Raw genomic sequence first — 23,294 nt, 5'->3', positions numbered from 1 at the left:
TGTGATAAATTATGTTATCCCTCTATGACAGAGTTCAGTTTGTGTATCAAGAGGAAGACTGCAGGACTAACTGTGCACGCCCTGTTCAGTAGGATGACAGGAAACCTCTGGAAGTTTCTATCAACAGGCTTCTAGGGAGACTTTTATTGCAAGGACAGTTGTATAATAATAAAAGAAAAAATGTTAAGTCATTATACAAGCAAGCTTTGGACAATGATTTCAACCCACATCCTCTCAAAAACATCAAAAGATCTTTCAAAATCATGAACAAACGAGAGACGATGTGACGAAAGCAGACAGAGGAAGTTTCCTCTGTGCTGTAAATATATCCCACTTCTTATCTCTACTGTTTTGTACAAAAGAAAACACCAATAAAGGAACTGATCGTCATGAAAAGGCTTCCTCAGAATTCAAAGTAATAAACAGTCCCAGTGGATAACATTAATAAAAGTGTGACCATTTACCCTGTGGCAAGGCTAAGAAAAAGAAGGACCTTGTTAAATGTTGTACATTGACATTTAGACTTTCTAGGAATTTTTCAAACATCCATTAAAGTATCTAAGTATGATAACAACTCTGCCCAGCCCATATCAGATCGACATGCTGCACATGATTCAGCAAATTTATACCAAACACAGTAGACTTACTTAACACCACTTTCCCTAAACTTCAAGACACACAAGACCCTCTTGACAGAAAGTAAGATGCACATATTTGGTTTACCAGTAACCAACAAGACAGCTGACTATGAGAGGAAGAATGAGACATTTAACCACCAAGTATTTGCTACATTCAAAATTGACAAAATTACACATATTGAAGTAAATAAAATTGGTTGTAGCTACATTAGGGCTGCCCAATTATGGCTAAAATCATGATTATTTTGTTCCGTATTGAGATCAAGATTATTAAACCTGCTTACTTGTTGATATTGATGTACAACATCTGCATTACATGCACTTATCAAACCACACCACTCTTTTGAAAAAGGAAAACATAAATATGTACAAAAATGATTCACCATAAAAGTTAATAAAATATCAATAGGGCTGTACTATGGCAAAAATGTTGGGATTCACTCTTTTCATAATGTTTGTTATGATTCAGTGTATTACAAAACGGGGGATCTTATTGTATATATCCCATTTCCTATACAAATAAAAATTAGCGCTTCGCAATTTGGTAATGATGTGGGATTAAGATTATTCTGGATAATATTGCTATCGTAATAAGAATATAACAGATATAATAATGATAGAGTATCAGAAAATAGAACTTTAATTTAACAAGTATCTTAGCTCTGATCAAGAAAAAAACACCTGCACTGTCTTTTACATCTTAACTGTAGCTTCAAAACTGTTAAAAAGCTCACTATGGTGAAGTGCCTCACCTCATATGCAAGTTTGCAATTATTAATGCAAACTGCCTTAAAATATCTTATCCATCTCATATAAATCTGCCTTCATCCTTGCATATTTTATAGTTCTGATCATGTCTAGTCAGCATTCTTGTAACATCAGCACATCTTTCAATGGCACTATCAATGCACATAGACTTTTATATACTAGAAAAAAATACTTTGAGTACTTTTTTCAGTGTAGTTATTCATTTTTATATTTAATGTATAATTCCTGTACACTGAGAGCAAAGCTAACCAAAGTCAAGTTCCTTGTTGCAGAAGCATACCTGGCCAATATAGCTGATTCTGATTATTATACATTAATGGTATCATGAGTCTGCTTGCTTGGTTATCAACAAAAATGCACAGAATAGTGATAGTTCTGGCATGTGTATTTCTCAACTGAAAACACAAATATTAAGTTGCATTAAAAAAAAACACAAAACCTGAACTGAATATTTCCCAAAAACAAATCAAAGTTTTTCATTTTCTCTACACAAAGGTACTTCTACAATTGCAATAGTGGCAATGTTGTCAATTTAAAGGTCCTTTTGCAGGCATTATTGTAAACCTTTCAAGTACTACTTTCTAGTAATCATGTTATTGCACAGCCTGACATCTAGCATCAACATGAACTACCTTTTCTTGAGTCTGCACAAAGGAATTGACTTTTGAATTGTGAAATAAATTTAAATAAGGTATTACTTAAAAAGAGGATATTTTAGTACAATTAAAAATCATTAGTTAAGTACACTGGTATTCCTTGCACCCTTAGTGGCCCTACTTATTAAATAGTCAATAGGGAGATCAGCATTAAGACAGTAGGAGGCTGATGCTCAGTTAAGTTCATGTCGAGGCTTGTAACAGTCAATAGGCCTGTTTACTCACCTCATCAAAACACAGTAACAATATGATGGGACACATAGTCATCTTCAACTGTTACTGTGTCACAACTATTTTTATATCCCTAAGCATTTGTTCAAAGGCTGATATTAAGGCAAGATAACTGTCCATCAAACAGTTAACAGTCACTATACAGAGAAACCTAAAAAATGGTACACCCAAGGAAAATCGAATTAGCCGGTGGTTTTGCTAACTAGCCACTGGAGAATAAGCACAGCCAGCGAACTGGTCATGTCTGTCTCATGTATTTCGTGTTTAATCTCAAACCATTGTCATCCTATTACTGTCTTCCCATTCAATAAAATTATAATCCAGGAGATTAGATTCTGGACAAAGAGGAACTACAGTCAGGGTGGGGCGTTGACCCAAACCAGGCATTGTACAGACAAATGATGTTGTCAGGTCCTCTGTTACCCTTTGGGTAAACCAAGAGTTAAATAAATAATCATTAACACTCCAAAGCACAAAATTAGCTAACTAAAGTGCCTCAAATAGCATTAATAGAGATCTGTACAGGGCCAACATGTTCAAAACGTAACGTTGTCTGCTGTTAATGTTAGCTATCATAGTACAAAGCGCTCTGTCGTTGAATAACTAAACTTGTTTTGGACAGGTTTTTAAGTTAGATGAAGATGCTTGTCTATGAGAGTTAAAGACAGAGAAGTATTACATGCAGCGTCGTGTGGCTTTGGCCTTGTCCACTGCTCAAATTGAGCTGTCAAACCCAGGCGAGGCGATGACAGCGTCACAGGCTGACTAGCAACCTTTCGCGAATAGCATTAGCCTCTTAGCAATAACTGGCCCTCTGATTTAATTTTTTACTCGAGGAGCTAGAAATTATATTTTTAGATGACCAGAAGGTACTAGGTGGATAGATGTAGCACGATAAGATAACGCTGGAAGCAGGATGTTTTACTGTTGATAACCATCTCAGTAGTAATATGCTAAGTAATGTTAGCCAGCTAACGTTCCTGTATTACATGGCCATCGACAATCCCATAGTGACTACACCAGAGTCAGCAGCTAACAAGCACCAAGGTAAAAGGATACTTTCAGCCTTACCTGCACGTTTAAGAGGAAGGGGTGTTTCTCGGGTATATCCAACTTTAACTGGCGTCCAAGCAACACATTTAGTCTTTATACAGAGCCATATTTGAAAGAGCAATCCTTCACATTAACGACAACCGTTCCTGTCCCTCAGCGTGGTTGCTAACGTTACAGCTAAACCCGCCCCTTTTCCGGTTTAAAAAAAAATCTTGGAAACCCTCCCCATCCAACGTTTTACCTTTAAACATCAACTATGTTTACTGAACCCTTTAAAATATGGTTACATTTTATCAAACAGAGTCATTGGCATCATTGTAATAAAAACCCATGGGAATAAAATAATATAAAGCGTGAAAAACATTCATAGTAGATTTGTATTCACTTGCAGTCTGGCACAGGCATGAATAGGTTTAAATGCTTGAATAAAAAAATGCTTCCTCGGGAAAGGATAAGATGTTCTGCTGGGGTAAAAAAGTTATCATTTAGCCATAAAAATAGTCAATTCAATAGATGCAGAGTTCCCGACCCCTCTCCAGCGCCATCTAGTGTAACATACATACTGTGACAGTAAAGAAATATCCTCTGCAAATCCAGTGTCATCAAAATGTGTTTGTCGTGAGAGTTAGAAGCATTGCATGAGATCAGATCTTGCTCTAATTTTGTTTCTTTGCTTTAATCAAATATTCTGACGGGCTTGTCTGTAAGCTGATAAAATGAATGAAAAAAGAATGATAAAATGATAACCAAAAAAAGGCAAAGATGACTCATTGTGAGGTTCTGGGTTTAAAAGGACATCAACATAGCACATAAAAGGAAAGTACAATACATTCATGTTTATATAAAGGCACAATAAAACTCATATTTAAAATTTAGAATATGGCGTCAAACAGTCAGGACCAAAATAATTTAATTTCCCCGAGGAATTACATTACCATTTCATAACTGCATTGTTTTCAGTTCTTCTGTTGTTTCAGTAAACAGGGAGCAATTTTTGTTTACCTACAATTTGAGTTTCTTTTAATTATCACATGGATTGATTTATATATAGATAATTCCATCAACTTTTGAGTAAAAGCCATCATAATTTACAGTTGAACTGAACTACATGTGTTTGTAATCCTTCAGAAAGCCGAAGGAGGGCGCGCAAACTCCATAAGGATGAAAAGGTGGCATGCTTTTATTTTGAAAGCCAGCCACGCTGGATGGGCGCGTGCGGCCGCCGAGTCCTTCACTGGGCTGCAGCTGAGGTCAGTGCGAGGACCAGGTGATCTACCGGGAGCAAACTCTGTGGAGGACACCTACAAACTTACCGGTGACATATTTTATAAACCCACCTTGTCACATCTGGGTAATTATCACCTGAATTCTCGAGGTTGTCTCTTAGACTGTTGAGCACGAGCCAGTTTAACAACATTTTGCTAACATAGCTAGCCGTTATTAGCCTTGTTATGTGAGTTAGCCGTCTGCAGCTAAGCCAGGCCAACAACACTTGATTGGTGTAACATCCGAACCGTATGAAAGCACGATTAACTTCACTAACTGCTTCACAGCTTTGGAGCTGGTTTTAATTCTAGACAGACATGCTTGCCTTGTGAATGTTCTTTAAAGACTCTTAAATAAATAGCTAATATACTGAGACTGCTTTGGTATTGTGATGCATATTAAAGGTTGAACTTTGGTCTATTCTGTGTTATTCTGTTAAAACACATTAAAGAGGAGGATATTAGTAAGCGGGTTACAGTCTAGAATTTAACATTCAATGTTATTACAAACAAACTGCTAAAATACATTTCTTTAAATAAACTGTATATAGTGTACATGTAAAGTATATTAAAATGAGTGTGCCAAACTAGTTTAAATAGTGACTTTTCTAGTTATACCTTTTTCTTTACAGGAAAAGGGCCAATGCAATAACCTAGGATGTTTACATGTAAGGAATATATGCATTTTTTTAATCTTCCCACCTCTAAAAGATCCCAAACTACTCTTCCATGTTAATTTAAATGTAAAGTGAAAATCAGTCATCATATGTAAACAAAAGATAAACTCATTTGTTGGTTAATGTTAAAGGTCTGTGACAAAGAGTGACCTTTTGACAGTGTAAGACTTGCAATCAAATGGGATAATCATCCTTTCAGTGAGCCTTACGAGTCTCTTTAACAAACTTAAGTGGATGTTGCATGCTGTCTTGTTAGGGGCCTCGAGTTGTAGTTTAAAGTCAGTGACTTTGTTTAGAGAAAGATAAAGTCTCTAATTTTCTTTTTGGGAAACATTTTGTTCAGTCACGTATATTGTAAGGTTTAGAGTATTTTCATAGCTTTCATGGGTGTGCTTATTGTCAGTCTGTTAGTTTTCTATGCTATAATTACATGTTTTAATAAGGATTTTAATTGATAAAAGTGTTTTTAAGCATAACTCAACTCTGTTAAGGTAGGCCCGACCACTTGCACACATTGTATGTCAGAGGATTTATGTAATAACGTCATTTTATCCCCCCTGAGCCGTGAAGGTTAAATCCTTGCCTGCCACTAACTCCTGCCATCCTCCTCAGCTCCTGCAGAATGACGATGAGGATAAGAGAGCTGCCAAGTCATGGATAGATCGCAACAATGACACATGAGAACCTCGCAAGCTCCCAGCTGTCTGTCAAGGCTGCTGCCCTGCGCATGGTCCACTTACCTCTGTCCATGTACAGCTCTCTGACACAGGTGAGAATGTGTTTGAAAGCTTCTCCGTGGGGAATTCTTACTGTTTCTGTATCTGGTGCAGGTCCAGTACAGAGCCATTGGGAGTTTAGTTGGAATTTCAAGTTCTTTTCAACTTAAGTGTTTGGTAAACACTGGCTGTGTTTGTTTCATTTACCAATCTCTAAAAGTACTGCACAAGTAGTGTGGCATATAATGCATATGTATGTGCTTTGTGAAAGAATAGTCTGTCTGTAATTTCTACTTCATCTTAGGGAAAAATTAAAAAATTATTTTTTGTAGATATAAGTTGTCCTTAAATATCCTAGGAACAATGAGTATGGGTGTTTTACTCAAGACTTTACATACCATTTTCCTATTGCCCTTCTACCATAGAAATTACTGTAAAATATGATTAATATGATTTTTATGATATCATACTCTATAATTGTACAAAGTGTCTAGACTCATGTTATTGCCATTATTTAGCATAAGACATAGGGTGGAAAAAGGCTTATTTATAGCATATAAATTTGATTAAAAGCTGAGTTGTATTGATCATTTAAGAACAAGAATCTTTAGCCCTTCCCTTATTTTCTCACTTTTTCATCCACACCCCTGTGTTCAAGCTGGTAGAACATGCCTAACCAGAGGACCTGTTCATCAAATCTTTCACGTTCAACTAGTAGTCAAAACATCCACTGGCTTTCTTTGAATCAGTTTTGCGACATGATTTGTTCCTGTATGTTGCAGAGTGCATTCTCTGAAGGTCACTTCTGATTGAATTTGGCGTAGCATCTGACAGTGTTGGGGCTGCACGGTGGTGCAGTTGCTACTTGGCCTCACAGTAGGAAGGTTTGGTTCAAATCCAAGTTGGACAGGGCCTTTCTATGTGGAGTTTCTATTTGGAGTTTGCATGTTCTCCCCATCCATGCATGGCTTTTCTCCAGGTCTTCTGGCTTCCAAGGATGTTTCTTAGGTTAACTGGTGAGTCTAAATTGCCCGTAGGTATGTGTAAATGTTTTTCTGGTTCTGGATTGACTTGCGACCAGTCCAGGTTGTACCCCGCCTCTCACTCAATGACGGCCAGGATTGGCTCCAGCCTCCAGTGACCCCCAACAGGACAAACTGTTGGAAGAATGGATGAATGGAGTTCACAGTGTTCCTTTTGGCTGGTTGTTAAGCCTGTGGCTGCAAATATTTTAATGTAAAGTTATTTTGTTTCATCTGGTCAGATGATGTCATGGGTGATACCACTAAGCAATTGGACCTAATGCTTTTGACAGAGCTAAACTGTTATTTTGGTATGGGCTTAGAGCAGCAACAGCCAAGGACAAGGTCTTAGTCTGCTGAAGCATGAATAGTGTCTGTGCTGCTATATGAGTTCTGTAGTTCTAGTTTGTGAACTTTAACTTCAGTGGCATTCTAGCAATGCTCTTTTGAGGATGTAAGGATTTATTACTTACCAAAGGCCATCATGCAAATTTAAATCCATGTGGGGTTTTTTAAATGGTAGAATGATTTTAAAGGGCAAACATGTTTTCATCTAAGATGATCCTTTAACCTCTTTCACAAAAAAGAAAAGCAAACAAAGACATATTTATTGAGCATACAAATACATTACAATGTAACATAATTGGTTTTAAGTGCACCGAAATAAACAAAACCCCCTTGATAACATGTATTTATGAAAAACTTAGTGTATGTGAATATTTTGGTGTTCTGTTGTCAGATATTACCCAGTTCTTTCTCTTGTTGACCCTAGAGTTTTAATGTTTACAAGCAGAGCTTGAGGAGACAGTGTGTGTGGCCTGAGTCACGTAGCAGATCTGATTTCTTCCAGGGTCCAGTATCAGAAGGATCTGGTAGGAACATGCCTGACATGTGTTGGTAGCATGAAAACACTGCTGGACTTTAGCACTTTATCATGCCAGCCCATCAAGTGGCTTTCAAAGACATTAGTCAATGTTACAGCCGTTGTCATAGCTCCAAACTCAATGTTTATGTAATCATCAGTTGTTGGGGATATGCTGCAGTGCTGTCTGTGTGGATTATCTCCCCTGTCAGTCAGTGTTTCTATCTATAGACCGAGGGGGCTACGCACGCCATCTGAAATTGACATTTTAAAATCTAAAAGACAGGCTGGTAGCTGATTTTCAGTGCTCTGTTACATAATAAGTATCCATTATCATTTGTTGTATGCATCCTCGGATTAAGTCGCATCAAATGAAATGCTTCTTAAAATTTTCTCTGCCCTTTTTTTTACCTTATGAACTCTTTGCTCAGTGCAAACCTTTTTCTGAAACGGAAAAATGAAATCTCAGTTGCAGAACTTTAGGATAAATCCAAGCTATAACCCTGATAACTACATTATAATCCCCTTATTTTCATTCATGCCCTGTGTTGGCTGCAGTTCTTTCATTCTGCAGCCTCAGGGTTTTTTCTGCTGTCAATCTTTTTCACCACTAAGATATTGTTGCTTAGCCAGTTCTATCATTTTAAAGACATGTCATAGCCCTTACAAGGCTTTTTCTATCGATAATCTTGTGTTAAATGTGTTTATGTGCAATACTATGCATTGATAGTTTATTTGTTTTTATTTTTGTTATGTATTGGCCATTCTGCTTTTAATGTAAATCATCAATTAGATTGAGTGGTACTTTATTATAAGAGAGATGAAGGGGACTGAATAAGAATACCTTCTTAATACTAATTGTAAACCTATCTGCTTTTTTCTCTGCTATTTGCTGCAACAACCATCAGGAAATGGGTTATATTTCATCAACAGAGTGCCAAAATATATCCATTTTATTCTGGGGCACATTTATTGTGTTCATGACAGTCTAGTAAAAAAGAAATCAATTTGCTGCATTGACTTCTTGTTTTTAAAACTCCTTTTTCTTCTACCTGTCCTCAGGTGAGTATAAGCACAGGAACCAAGAAGCTGGTAGCGGCCACTGCCTTCGGTGCCTTCTCGCTCCTGTTCCTTGCACGCCGCTTCCAGAGGAGGAAGGGCAGAAAGAAGGCCCAGTCTCTTCAGTGGGAGAAGGCTGGGTTTGAATTTTTCCCACCAGTCTCAGCAGATAATGGTAAAATTATTAGATAATTGTTCCTTTCAAAAAGCTGCTCACCTTTGCTTTGATATTGGTGTGTTTGCCCCATTTGCTTTTCTGTGATGTAGTCAGAGGTTAGACTGCTCCAGTGTTACCTTGGATTGTTAACAGCCTGCTTTATATAAAAGCTTGAACTCATTAAAGCTCTCCTAAGAAGAATTATTGATATTAGACACTTAAACAGAGATTTCAAAAAAGGGATTAGATTTGATCAAATAAAACATCAGTCAGAGGTAAGAACTTTTTTCTTTTATTGAAAATGTCCAAATTTTGTGAATATTACTGGATAAGAGGAAAGAATTTCATGTTTGTGTTTTCAAAGTAGCAATAATAATTATTGAAAATTAAAAGGTAATTTATAGCTGTAGTATCAGTCAAACCAAAGGTAGTGCAATGTAGTGCTGTGTTGAGTAAGACAAGGTTTAAATATTTCAAGATTTGAATCGTTTTATCAGTGAATGTAGATACTGTGATGCAACAGAAATCCTTTACAATAATCATGACAACAACAGTCCCATATTTTCATATGTAATTGTCCCAGTTTCTTACAGTGTTTTGATTGTGACCCAGTAGAGATTTTCACATGACTACTTTTTTCAATTTGGTTTGAGTTGCACTCTGTTTTTTGCATAATGACATTAAAGATAATTTTCCTCAACAAGGATCAACATGTAATACAGCATGCATATTGTTCAAATGAAGACACGGGGACTCAGAAATCAATATTTACTGAACACCAGTGTGCTGATTCAGTGGTATATACTGTATGTGTAAAATGGGTTTGCAGTATTTTACTGTTATTTTTGCTCAAATTAACTTTGGTGTATTCCCTAACTGAGAGCAAATTCAAGCAATAATGATCTGGTAAAAAATGCCAAGTCAGCTGTTAAAACATTATGTTACTTATTCTTACTTAACTGAGTTTGTATCCTAGAACAAGCTCCTCTTGGTCTTGGTGTAACGGCCATCAGTTAGGAAATGTGGATCATCCATTGTGTAATCCTGTTATATGCTCATTTAGATAGGCCGTTAGATAGATGGGCTTGTCATTGCAGTGCAGGAGTACAGTACTGGATGACTGCCCTTACCGCTGCAGATGTAACATGATCACTGTGTTCTTATCTCCCTATCAAATATTACCTCTGAACTCTGGTGTTTATTTCCCCAGATAACACCAGCCAAAATATCACCCTCTCCCTCAACTCCAAGAATGGCCTCTCGACTGGTCTGCTCCTCCCGACAGGAGACTACAAAAGACTGTCTGGGTCTCTCCTGAGCCTGGCCTCGGTACGATGAACACAATTATCTGATTTATTCTCATTATATTTCTTTCTTTCTTTCTTTCTTTCTTTCTTTCTTTCTTTCTTTCTTTCTTTCTATTAGTTTGAAACCAAATGGAATAAATTGAAATATCTTGATGTAAGACTCTAAGGAGGATGATAAATCTCTAACTGTAACTAGAAGGTTGGTGTTGTCTGCAAAAAGCACTGGAAATGTAGCATTTGATACTTGATACAAGGATCCTTGTGGAACACCATAATGGAAAATGTTTTGCTTGAATTCATGACCATTAAAATAATTTACAAAAATATTATCAAGATGTATCATCCATCACCATTAAGTTAAAAATTATCGTTGTATTTTTTTAAAAACTATGTCAACCACACCTAGTAAGAGATAAGAAATATTTTGTTTGCTATGATGCTGCTTCCCCTGCTTCATATTAAATGGTCTTTTTTTTTTGTGTGTTATGACAGGTAAAAAGCATGAACTCATCCAGCAGCAGCACCTGCGCCAATGAATCCTCTTGTTGGGATCGGACAGGGGAGGCTGATATCTGCGCTGTTGTCAACATACCTGTGACCACACCTGAAAACCTGTACCTTATGGGTAAAGATACTTACCACTTTACTTAGTGCTTCAGAGAATATTCTGTACTTAAAGTGCATCAAAAATCAGGCTGTTATAATCCCTTAAAGTCTTGTAATAACCCATTTTTGTGAAGTTGCTGCTGTTGTTAAAATTGAGTGTTTAAGTTATTGATTGTTTGATGTGACTCAGAGTGTTTTGTGTTTCTGGCCTGCAGGTATGGATTTATTCGAGGAGGCTCTAAGGCGGTGGGAGGAAGCCTTGACATTTAGGAGCAGGCAGGGAGACGATGATGCCAGCTGTGCTGCTGTCAAAACAGGAGCTGGAGACGCCATCGCGGAGCAGGGCATGGAGGTGATGAACACATGGAAACTCACTCAAATTGAAAGGATAAATCCCATGAGTTTGTTCACCACTCTGCCATGTTTAACACCAACTCAGTAACACATTTAATTCAGTGTAATACCGCTCTAATCTGGGATAGAAGTTAAGTAGGATGATGCTTGTAAGATCTGTTTTTTGATTAAATGTTTACAAATAGCTTATGCAGGATTTACCAGCTCTAATTATTAAAGCTTTTGTCTGATTTTGAAACCAGCAGAAGATACTGCCCACATCACGGCACTATAGGTCACATGTATGAATAACCTGCACTCTGACAACCCACCAGTGTCACAGAGTGTGGATTGTATAACAGCTAACTCATAGGCTCTTTAACCTGGATGGGAGGATTTTGGATTAGTGCAGGTCAAATGATTAAATCTGCTGCTCAGTCTTCTTTGAAGGATATCCAATGTGCAATTTTCCCTCATTGGGAAGCTTATTAAATATCCAGTCTCTGGGGAATCTCAAGAAAAATGTGTGAAAGTTTGAAGGAGATTTTCACACTGAGTTTTCTGTACATAAATAATGCTTTATACATCTACTGTTGGTGTTAAGATCAAGTTAACATAAATCAGGCTGGGATTATTTACACCTGATTTGCACTTGATAAAACTGGCTCCAGAGTATCTTTGCCTGAACACTATGAAAAATTAAGACCTAGTCAACATAGAGATGAAAACGATATATTTCCATTTTGTTTTGAGAAAGTTTTCTGTAGACACGGGATCATTTCAGGAAATGTCCGTGCACTGAAAACGCTGTAGTATATATGCCAAGCCTGTAAGTAGCACTGTAACGCTGCCACAGAAATGCACCAAAAGAGAGAAGAAGGTTACAGAAAACTGCCACAAACTTTCTCCTGGTTGCCCTTATGGTTGTTCTCCGTGGTGGATTTAAGAACATCTGATATATGCTGTTTGTGGTGGTGTTAAGCTCAATAGCTTCTGCAGCATGAACACAGCCCTGTTATCCACCATAGTTGTTTTGGTTGTTGCTATGTGTGAAGTAATCATTTCAAGAAAGATGCAGTCGGCTGTCCACATGGAGATAAAACGGTAAGCGTTTACAGATTTGTTCACTCTGGGACCCTGTTTCAAAAAATAGCGTTTACAGCCTCCCAAAACACTGTTTCCGTGTGAATGACACGCCGGTACGACCAAAAAAAAAGCCCCTTTTGTATATACTCTTAAATTTGTCACCATGTGGACGGGGCCTAATAGTTGAACGTTATTATAGAGAATACACTTAATCCACAATTACTAATCTCCAGTAAAAGGCTGGGAACTAAAGTGGGCATGTCTGAGCCATGAAATAACACCTTCAACAGACCCAGGCTCCGTACATGCAAGCTCCAGGTAGTGACAGTGTTGATACTACCTTCCCGAACACTACTCATGATTACAACTACAGAAAGTACTGGTACAAACATTGCACAGGAAACTTCCAAAAGAAAACAAGTACAGTAATAGTACATTTGAACTACAACTCATTTTTTATGTCCACCTGCCTTTTTCATGTTTGCAACAAGTCCTTCTTAAAGGTGACATATTTTACCCTTTTAAGACAAGTTGATATTGTTCTCAGAGGTCCCTAAAACATGCATTTGAAGTTTGTCGCTGTAAAAAACACTCCAGTATTGGATTTCTGCATGTCTATAAACCCCTCTGTTTCAGCCCTGCTCAGAACGAGCCGTTTCTGTTTCTGTGCCTGTTACTTTAAATGGTAACAAGCTGTCTGACTCCGCCCCTGACCACACCCCTCTCAGGAAATAGATGCAGCACTCCTGATGTTACAGACACTTTTATCCAAAGTTAAAGACCTGACTGAGATTTTAACCATCAATCTCGGGGATTGTGGAGATGCCAGAGGCGCATATTTGTGTTAGAAAAGCCTGAAAAAGTGATTGTGCATAATATGCCCCCTTAAAATCCACAATAACTCCAAAGAATCACTTGTTTTCATCACTAATTTAGCAGAGATTGATCTGATAGTGTGTAATAGATAGCTCGGTCTCATCTGACTACTGAAGGATGTTGTACAAGCTCGGCAGTCACAGTTCAGTAGGGCTGGGTATTGCTATTCATTAAAAAAAAAAAAAAAAAAAAGATTTTCCAATCATTTATTATGTATCATTTTTATTTAAATTTTTATTTGCATTTAAATATCCCTGAAAATTCAACCATCAATTGGGAACAGTGGTTGATGACTAAATTCATCTGTTAATCAGAAAAGACTGATAAATTGTTAAGCTCAGTTACAGATCAAATCCCTTATGAAATGAAGCCAAAGCCCTCCAAGCAGCAGCTCCAGGATTGACTCCCACCCTGGCTAGTTACTGCATGCTCACACTGATCCTTTTTCCGACTCCACTTTCCTGTCCTCTTACAAAAAAATTTAAAAGCCCCCTTTTAAAAACTCTTTTAAAAACAGTTTTTGATTACTAAAGGTCTGTGTTTGGGATTTTTTGGGCCTCCTTTAAGTCGTTGAACTTGATTATTTGTTTGTTCAGGACGTCATCAGTGCAGAATTCATCCATCGGCTGAAATCTCTGCTCCAGAGGGCCTACAGCCTTCAGGAGGAGTTTGAAGGAGTGTTATGCATGTCAGAGCCTTCCTCCCACCAGGGTGAGTCACTCATACAAGGTTATACAGTATACAGGTGTTAATTTTGGCAGCTATTTTTAATTTTAGTCTTAGTTTTAGTCTTTAGATGAAATGTTTTTTAGTTTTAGTCACATTTTAGTCATTTCAGTCCTTTTTAGTTTTAGTTTAGTTTTAGTCGACGAAAACTCAAAACATTTTAATCTAGTTTTAGTCCATAAAAGTCCTCAGGTTTTACTTTCAGTCCAAGCATTTATTTTCTCGCCTAAATCTGGTACCAAACCATGGTAGTGTGTTCTCCACACTCTGCTAAACCTGGGGTCCCTGCTTTCTACAGCTGAGAGGCAGAATAGATACAGATGTATTGTTTTTTTGACAGATTTACCCACAGTGGAGAAATATCAGGATTTTGAATGTTCGACGAAAACTAAAATATATTTTAGTCTTGTTTTAGTCATCTTGACAAAAACTAAACTTACATTTTTTCCGTTTTAGTCATCACATCATCTTTGGTTAGTCTTAGTCTAGTTGTTGTCATGGAAAAAAGGCTGTCGACGAGCATTATTAGTCATAGTTTAATTTGGCAAAATTAACACCGTGGTATACGCTAACAATATATGATATACTCAGTCCTATAAACATGTTCATTGCAGTAGCAGGTTATAATGATTATTCTCCATCACAGATAAAATCTTGGAAATTTTGTCCAGAGAGGAGCTGGAGGATGTTTGTTTGAGAGACACCATGAGCATCGCGAGCACCGACTCATTTGTGTCTGCTGCTGAGGTAAGACAGAAGGTTGTGTGATTAGAAGTCACAGATAGTTTTTGTCTGCAGTACAATACAGTACAATACAGAATAAAACAGTGTGGTAAATTTTATTGTACTCTTTGGAAAATTTGTCTTGAACTTTTAAATAGTGCAGCACAGACATCAGGTGCTGCATACATCTACCTGCCACCATCGGAATAAATAATAACAAGAAAGGTATAAACCGTTGCATGTAAACACACAATACAAGTTGAGTAGCATAGTCCATTTTGTTATTAATTTTGTGAATTTTGGTTAACATGAAATAACCGTATGAAGACCACCAATTTGTTTATATTAAAACTATATATTTAGATATGTTAATATTTGCTTTTCACATTGTTTTCTGATTAAAAATATTCAGATTTATGAAAATTTGTGTACAGTTAACAAAGGATGCGAGGTGCGCATTTTCCAAAAATTAAAACAATTGAAAAAGGTAATTTCATATTACATGGAATTATTTTCAAATAAACTAAATTTCTTATAGTTTATTATACTGCTCCATTTATAAATACCTTTTTGCAAACTCTCATTAAGGTAGCGTAAGATATATATATTTAAAAGTGTATTGTGATGCCGATAGCTTAGTCGTTATGTCTGCATCCTGCATGCACCCCTCTACAGAGGCTGTTGTCCTCAAAGTAGGCCGCCCAGGTTCAAATCCAGCCTGTGGCTCCTTTGCCACACGTCATTAGCCACTCTCTCTCTCTTTCTCCTCAGTTTCCGACTCTCTTCACTTTTATATCTGAAAAGGCATAAAAGCCCAAAAATAAAATGTACATAGAGTGAAAGGGAAATGACAAAGAGAGAGTAAAAAATAATAAAGTGGAGTACTGTTAAACGTGATTCTGGGTCATTGGTGTAGAGAGACAGTGGGAGTGGCCTGTGAGGACACGTCTGCAGTATAATTGGCAGAGTTCTCTGGGCTGGAGTCCCCCTCTTTAAAATAACCTACAGCAGTATAACCTTACAAAATGCAGTGTTAGTAATCCTGTAAATAAGATGCTTCCTGATCCCCAGTGTGACAACCTGAGGTGTAGCTGATGAGTAAAAAAGCAGACATCTAAATCTTGAGCGTCTCAGGCGTCAAATGGAACAAACAGCTCTCAGCGGGAGTTTAATTCAGTTAGCTTTGATCCTTGGCTAAGTTCAACACCTGCTGTTTACTAGCGCTCAACTTATCTCATTAAGTCTCAGTGGGTTCCTGAGCTGACGTCCAAAGCTACTGGTGCACTTGACCCACAAAGAATGGAGACAAACACGTTTTTCAGAATGACTGGTTCATTTACCGAAGCTTTATTGCTTCAAATGAAGGTAAAATGTGCAGGTGAAGGTCACACAATTATGTACTGCTGGAATTTAAAGGCACTATGTATCTCTAACGGCATTGCATATTACAATGACAGGCCACATCATTAAATTCATAAAGATGTAAAGATCCAGACTTAAAGTTTGAAGATTTTAAAAGCCAGCAGAGCATTAAGTGTTGAAGAGAAGAGCTCATCAGTGGTGAATCTAGGTCACTCATAGTGAGTCACTGTAAAGAGACCTTTACATTCCTCTGTATGTTTCATACAGCTCACTCTTACTCGGCAGCTTTCTTCACTATCACATTTACAACACAAACATGGAGAGCTCTCTGACTAGTTTAACAGTGTTTTCTTTTCTGTATAAGAAGCCCAGCCCAGTTTAATATTTGATGCTGTTAAAGCACAGAGGCAGACTTGACCTCAGAAGAACCTTGGTAATCCAGGACATCCTAAATAACTTCCTGCACCTATTTAGAAAGAACTAGAAAGTCCAAGTTCAACCTTCTGGACCAAGTTAACACCTTAATGTTAAAAAAGATTATTTTAACCCTTAAATGGGCAGATATTTAAACATATTTTGAAAAAAAAAAAAAAGTCTTCTAATGAATCTAGGCGAGAATAATACCATTTCAAAACTTTTTTTGAAAATATGAGATGTATTTACCAGTTTAAAGTCTACATCTCCCAGAATATGTTGACTAATTCAGGTTTACATTAAACATTTTTAACTTTATTTTAACTGATTATATGGCAGCTTTCACCGCATTTTATAAACAACTTACTGGCTTCTTTCATTCAATTTTGTGCACATTTTAATGAAACAAAACTTGGCCATAGCTAACAGTTCGTTATAAACAAAACTAATTCAATCTTTGAATAAAAAACTACTTGCTAAACCAAAAAAACTTCTTACAAAAAAATGGAGGTCTGTCCGTGGAACATGAGAACACCGGCGAATTAATCAATAAAACACAGTTCCAAGTACAATGCATAGTGATTAATATTTCAGGCTCTTATATAATTGATTGTCTCTGGATTGTAACGCCATAAAACAGTGATAATAAATCCTTAACCCTTGGTCCAAGTGTTTGTTGTTGAATGCTGCCATTAGGGATTTTGATCAGTCATCTATATGGATGTTGGCATGGCATGACCTACGGAGATATTTGACCTGGATTCCCCATCAGTAACCTGACTGGCCGGATAGACTGTCTGCATAACCATAGCATGGGATATATATTTAACATCTTTGAGGGCAACAGTCAGTATGCAGTGTTGGGGAAGGTCAGAACCTTTTTAAAGAAACTCGGAGGCCGACAGAAGGAACATTGCGTTTGTCACATTCTTTACAGGCCAATCAGAGTTGCAAAGCATACGGAATAAACTACCTTACCCAAGCATTCAGTGCCATAAATTCTATTCTGACAGTGAAGTATTGCTGCTGTTCTGATAAAACCACTGCTATAGCTGCGTTCACACTAATCTCTTCATTGACCATCGGTGTTTACAGGCTTGCAGTCGCATCAGCTGAACCACACCTGTAGCTACTGCCTCTTCAAATGACATTGATTGGTTGGTTCAGTTATATCTGAGCGGGTACAGATGTTTCAGACTGACGCTTTGCTATAAGGACCCACCTGATGACAGATGTGGAATCTAGCCAATCCATTGGTTTGTGAAGTTACCTCATCAGTGTTTTTCGTGATAAGTGTTCCCACTTAATACCGTCTCTCCACTATCTGTCAAACATCCATGTTCCTCAGGACTGGGTCAAGCATAGTTTCTCTGTTACCTTTTAAAGCATTTCAGGAATTTTAAAGCAGTTTAAAACAAAAAACAAAAGTATGAGGATTTACTTCTGTCCCCTTTGAACTAGTTGTTTTGTCTGTAAACTTACTAAACAGTAACAAAATGTTAATCATGAGTTGATAAACTAATATGTTGGTTAGCCCCAAAATTTAATGGAATCATAGATGCTATGCTTTATAGCTTCTTTTTATCTTCAACAGTTTGTCTCACAACTACAAGACTTTAAATTTACCAATATCTATTAAGCCTTTATATAACCAGGAGTATTCGTATTGAGATACAGGAAAAATACTTTAATAGTCCTGGCCAAGACATCGACATGAGAAGTTCCACATATATGACATATAACAGCTCATAAAAATGTTAAATAAATCCACAACTCAGCAATGAAATACTAAAATTCTATATATTTTTGTGAAAGATGGACATGAAAATGTTTGATAATCTTTCTTTCAAAAGCAGTTATGAGAATAAGTATCAAAATCGTTTGCAAACTTAGATGCATCAAATAAGGTGGTGCAAGCCTCCACATCTGGAGGGATTTAGTGTCAGCTCTCAAAAGCTTTGTGTTTTTGTGTAGTTGTCCAGGAATCGTCAGATGACAGAAAAAACAGCTGTATTATGGAAAAAAAAATCAGTAGATGTACTTACTTGATCCCTTATTGTAACAACACCTCAAAGTAAAGGATACAAGTCATCAGTGATGACAAAAAAGCCTTCTCTGTGAAGGGACTGATGCTGAAATGATCATTATTAAGACCATTATAACCTGTTAGGTCTGTCTCCGTTTCAGCTGTCGGAGCACAGAGAGCTGAGGAGCGTCCTCGCTCTTGGTCATCATCCTTTCTATGAAGAGGCGCTGCAGATGGCTGAGGAGGGAAAGATCTCCTGCAGGGTGCTACGGTAATTACACTGATTTACACACAAGGCATGAAGCACAGGCAGTCTGGTTTCCTGAAGGATGCTGCAAGAATTAAACCCTTCTCGATACTCCAGTTGCTTTCCAACATATTGACCTGGTCTTTTTATTTTTTTCTGTCACCAGGACTGAAATGCTGGACTGCCTTGGAGATTTAGATTTTCTGGCCAAGTTGCACTGTGTGCGGCAGGCGAGTCAGGTACAGTAGACTTTATGAAGATAGTCAAAGATGTTAAAACATCAGATATGGAGTGCAGACCACATAACAGTTTGATTGATTACAAGGAGATGTTTGAGTTAAATCTTTTTTTTTTCTCCAGCTCATACTTTGTGAGAGAAAGACGAGGATGTTTCTGGCCGACACTGGAAAGAAAATCCTGTCCTCCATTATTGTAAAAGCTCAGAAGGTAACCTTTACTCCAGTGAAAAACATAATGAAAGTCTTCAGTGGTGGCATTACGCACTAACAGTAATCATTTTCTGTTCAGAGCCCAAAGAGATTCGAAGAGGTGTTTGAGGAGATGATTTCCTTCCTTGAGCACACGGAGCACTGGGAAAACACAGAGGTGGAGCTAGCCACACGAGGGGTAAAAGTGCACCGATGAAACAACAAATCTTCTCTGTTTAATGTCTGACTAATGCTCTGATATCACCCTTTTCCTTTTAAAATAACACCTTAAACTCCTCTTCTCAGGTAAAGCACTTAAATTTCTATGACATAGTGTTGGATTTCATCCTGATGGACTCATTTGAGGATCTTGAGAATCCGCCCATCTCCATCCAGAATGTGATCAACAACCGCTGGCTCAACAGCTCCTTCAAGGAAACAGTGAGTAAACAGAGGAGTTTTTTTTAAATCTGTGGATCATTAAAAGTTTGCTAGTACTAATCAGAGTCAAAGATGCTGGGAAAATTTCATACCACAAAAGTCATTTTTAACATGGGCTACAAGGTACAGACATTCAGAATAAGAAATCCTACAATTCTTTTTTTTTTCTTCTGAAAGTGAAGGTAGTCAATGCTACAATATTAAGTTTAAAATTCTTGAACCGATGTTTACATTTAAAGATTATTTTCTAATGAAAAAGAATCACAATTGATCACTAAAATGAGCGCTCAAGATGTCAGCACTGTTTATAAGCTCTAGTGTACTGTCAGAGTTTACATTCTTTTTTTTTTTTTTTTTTGTTCCTTTTTAATTTCAAGTTTTTGGGATTTAAGAGTCAAATCTGCTTCATTTTCCAGGCGGTTGCATCAAGCTGTTGGTCAGTGATGAAGCAGAAAAGACAGCACATGAAGGTATGTGTCAAATAGTTTTATGTCTCCCTTCTTTACCTGTTATAGAGCACCTTTGTCAAAGAAAGAATAGTTGTATTTTTTTATTTGATTTAATCACCTTTAGTAGTTTTTAGACCATCAACAATCTTTTTGCTAAACATTTCCAGAGTCCTATCACCTCATTATCCTCTTCTGTCCCAGGTTCCTGACGGCTTCATTGCACATTTCTATGCCGTGTGTGAACAGATCAGTCCCGTCCTGGCCTGGGGCTTCCTGGGGCCAAAGAGCTCCCTGCACGACCTCTGCTGCTTCTTCAAGGTCAGTCTCAGCAACGCAGAACAACACGATTACACATGAGCAAGGCACATAATTCCAGCTAAGAAGTAATCCTTGTACTTTAATTGGAAACAGTTTTAGTGGTGCAGATAATTTCTATGAAAAAGTTAGCAGAATATTGAGTAGCTTCAAATGATAGTAAAACCGATATGCACAGAGATTTGAAATATTTCATTTTGTATGTGATAAGTCTGGAATAAATGCAAGTTTTACCTTTTTAATTCAATTATGGGGGAAAAAAGAAAATTATCATGATATTCCAATTTTTTGAGATGCGCCTGTACCAGCATACATATGAGCTTTAAAAAAGACAGAAAAGGGTATTATTGGCTTCGGTATTTCACGCCATAAAAAAGTGTCTTGTTCCCACAAAGAACGTATAAATTTTCATCTGGGAGTAACATAAATACTAGCAAGTTCTCCCATAGCCATTACAAAGTCCTGAAAACTGTGGTTATCTTAGATGAAAACTAAAACTGGTTGTTAAATTTTAAAGAATATTCAAAAAGACGATGTTGATGTAGGCTAAAAGATGTTGACTCCTAAATTATTCTTTATCTTTCAGGATCAGGTGCTGTTCTTCCTCAAAGACATTTTTGATCTGGATAAAGTGCGTTACTCCTCCGTGGAGACTCTAGCAGAGGACATGCTCCACCTGCTACACCGGCGCTCTGAGCTGCTGCTGGCCTACCTGGGAGCTGACTCCCTTCGGCACATCAACAACTGCAGCTTGACGCAGGTGCAGCTGCTGCCCAACAGCGCCCTGCTGGAGGCAAAGGTCCAGTGAAGGCGTGAACTTCTCTCTGAACAGACCCGGGTTAAGAAAACTACACACGGATCTCAGCTTTTAATGTGGGGGAGGGGTTCACTACAATTGTGAGGGCAAAGACCAAGAAGACCTACCACACTGGAACTGAACAGCTGTAATGTAAACACGATTTCACTGAGGTCTGGAATCCACTCATATCTCCCATCATGCTTTGTGCTGTCATGATCCATATGAACTGTACCAGCTGTCTGCCTTCACATTTTATCATCCTCGCCTCGCCCCACTCACAGTGCCAGTATCACAGTATCATAGCAGTAACATCTCTATTAAACGTTGCAGTAGATATTTAACAGTGTAATGTAGAGCTATATGTAATGCTGCTAAAACGATGTGTGAACATGAAGAGGGAATTTTATAGTATTTATTTTGCTATAGAAGTATATTATGCAGGGGTTATTTTTAAGAAGCTGTAGTTTTATCTGTATGCATCAATGATATTGTGATCAGCTTCAAATGTGAGTAGTTTAAGAACAATGTTGTAAAGTAAACTTTATCAAATGAAGATTTATTATCTGTATTTTCACATCCTTCTGAGCATCAGCAATGCAAACCATTAAATAAATGTACTGTGTTTTTGTAACATGCACAGAAGTGAAATATTAAATGTGATGGGACATTCTTGCATTGTCATTATATTAAAGATGAATAAAAGGGAAAGCATTTTTGGAACTCAAAAGGCTTGATGTGGTATTTCAATGAAGCCAGAACAAGCAGCCTACATGGACTTTAATCCCAACAGGGCATCGGCTACAGGAAATAAAAGATTACATCTCACTATTGCATAATTGTACAGCTGTCTGACAACATGTGTGACTTGCAGTTTTTGTGACCAACACACGAGAAGCCTTACTAGCAACACATTTTCTGGCTTCATCACTGAGGTTTAATTTTTCTCAGTTACTCCTTTTCGACCGAGCTGGTGCTAGTGCTAGTGATGGAAAAAGGGTAATTTTTCTCAGTATCGTGCTCTAGTAGACCTGAAAGCTTTGAGTGGTGGACTCACTGAAGGATTAACCCTGTGGTAAGATTTTAAGAGTGAGTGTTTTTGTCTTTCTGCAGAATTGTCTTCAGGGAAAAATGCATTTTATTTCTTAAGGTCTATCTTAAAAACACCCATCTCTTAGTACCAGGAGACTGTAGGCAATCACTGCTCCTCCTGTCAATAATTTTAAAGAACATTCACCCCTGCACCAAATTTCAGTGTTCATTATTTTCAAATCAGTTGCTTAAGTCCAGAGAAAACAAGATTTTTAAATTGTTAGGGTCAAACATCTTCAGTTTTGATTTGTCTCTTGGATTTTTTAAAAAGGCTTCACACCTCACCTTATTCCCATTTGTCCAAAAAGAGAACCCATGTTTTCTGTATTTAGTGTCACATGTACAACACAATTTGGACTGCCAGCATTAAATCAAACTTGACACATCTTTGTCCTTCCAGGTTTCCTACACATGTTTAACAATCAAATCTAAGACTTTTAAAGACCTTTTTGAAGACCTGAGTTGAGAAAAATTAATACCATTTTTTTGTGCGGCATACTACCAAAAATAAAAAAGGCGCTTTAGATGTCTTTGCATACTGGACTGAGCTAAATTATCTGCTATGATTAACTGTAAATCAAGTTTTTTACATTTTGTGCTTTGAAAGAGTTGCAGACATCTTGTTTTTATCTCTCAAATTTATGATAAAGAAAACTAAAATTAAATTTATGGTCTTGGTTTTGTCTCAGTCTTGACCCCTAGAAGTCTCAGTCTTGTCTTGGTCTCGGTTTTACTTTGGGCTCGTGCAAGTCTTTGTCTCAGATAGTGTGGTCTTGAGTACAACACTATTAACTACCTCACCACTCCACCGAAATCTAGACTTCTTTAGACTTCTCTGTTCTTGTTTCCAAGCACGCATCTGCAACACTCCTTGAGAACCATGGAATGAGACCTTTTAATTTACTTCTTATGATCTTCAATTGACTGGTCTAATGTTCATGCATTAATTACCAATGATTGATC

The 23,294-nt window shown here is 37.4% G+C and overlaps 2 protein-coding genes across 3 annotated transcripts in view; one reads left to right on the top strand and one right to left on the bottom strand.

Annotated features, from left to right (window-relative positions):
• usp33 (ubiquitin specific peptidase 33) overlaps positions 1-3,503 on the bottom strand; it is a 38,256-nt gene extending 34,753 nt beyond the window's left edge. The window contains exon 1 of the mRNA XM_041804205.1: positions 3,365-3,503. The gene's annotated coding sequence lies outside the window, so the exon portion shown is untranslated. The remainder of the gene's footprint in view (positions 1-3,364) is intronic.
• A 1,043-nt stretch (positions 3,504-4,546) lies between these two features.
• miga1 (mitoguardin 1) lies at positions 4,547-21,962 on the top strand. Of its 2 annotated transcripts, none has more exons than XM_041804170.1 (16): positions 4,547-4,661; positions 5,901-6,057; positions 8,951-9,122; positions 10,315-10,433; positions 10,904-11,036; positions 11,233-11,369; positions 13,909-14,023; positions 14,685-14,785; positions 18,725-18,834; positions 18,977-19,049; positions 19,171-19,257; positions 19,339-19,437; positions 19,545-19,679; positions 20,096-20,149; positions 20,330-20,446; positions 21,030-21,962. In XM_041804170.1, the coding sequence occupies exons 2-16, from the start codon at positions 5,959-5,961 to the stop codon at positions 21,249-21,251; spliced, it is 1,773 nt and encodes a 590-aa protein (XP_041660104.1). In that variant the 5' UTR covers positions 4,547-4,661; positions 5,901-5,958; the 3' UTR covers positions 21,252-21,962. The 2 variants fall into 2 exon arrangements, with proteins under 2 accessions (XP_041660104.1, XP_041660103.1); XM_041804169.1 differs by having other exon boundaries at positions 4,562-4,697.
• Positions 21,963-23,294: the final 1,332 nt, after the last annotated feature.

This window comes from Cheilinus undulatus, linkage group 13, assembly GCF_018320785.1.
Source record: "Cheilinus undulatus linkage group 13, ASM1832078v1, whole genome shotgun sequence".
NCBI classification, from domain to species: domain Eukaryota; kingdom Metazoa; phylum Chordata; class Actinopteri; order Labriformes; family Labridae; genus Cheilinus; species Cheilinus undulatus.
Note: the sequence above shows the minus strand (reverse complement) of the source record. Positions and strands in the feature narration are given on the sequence as shown.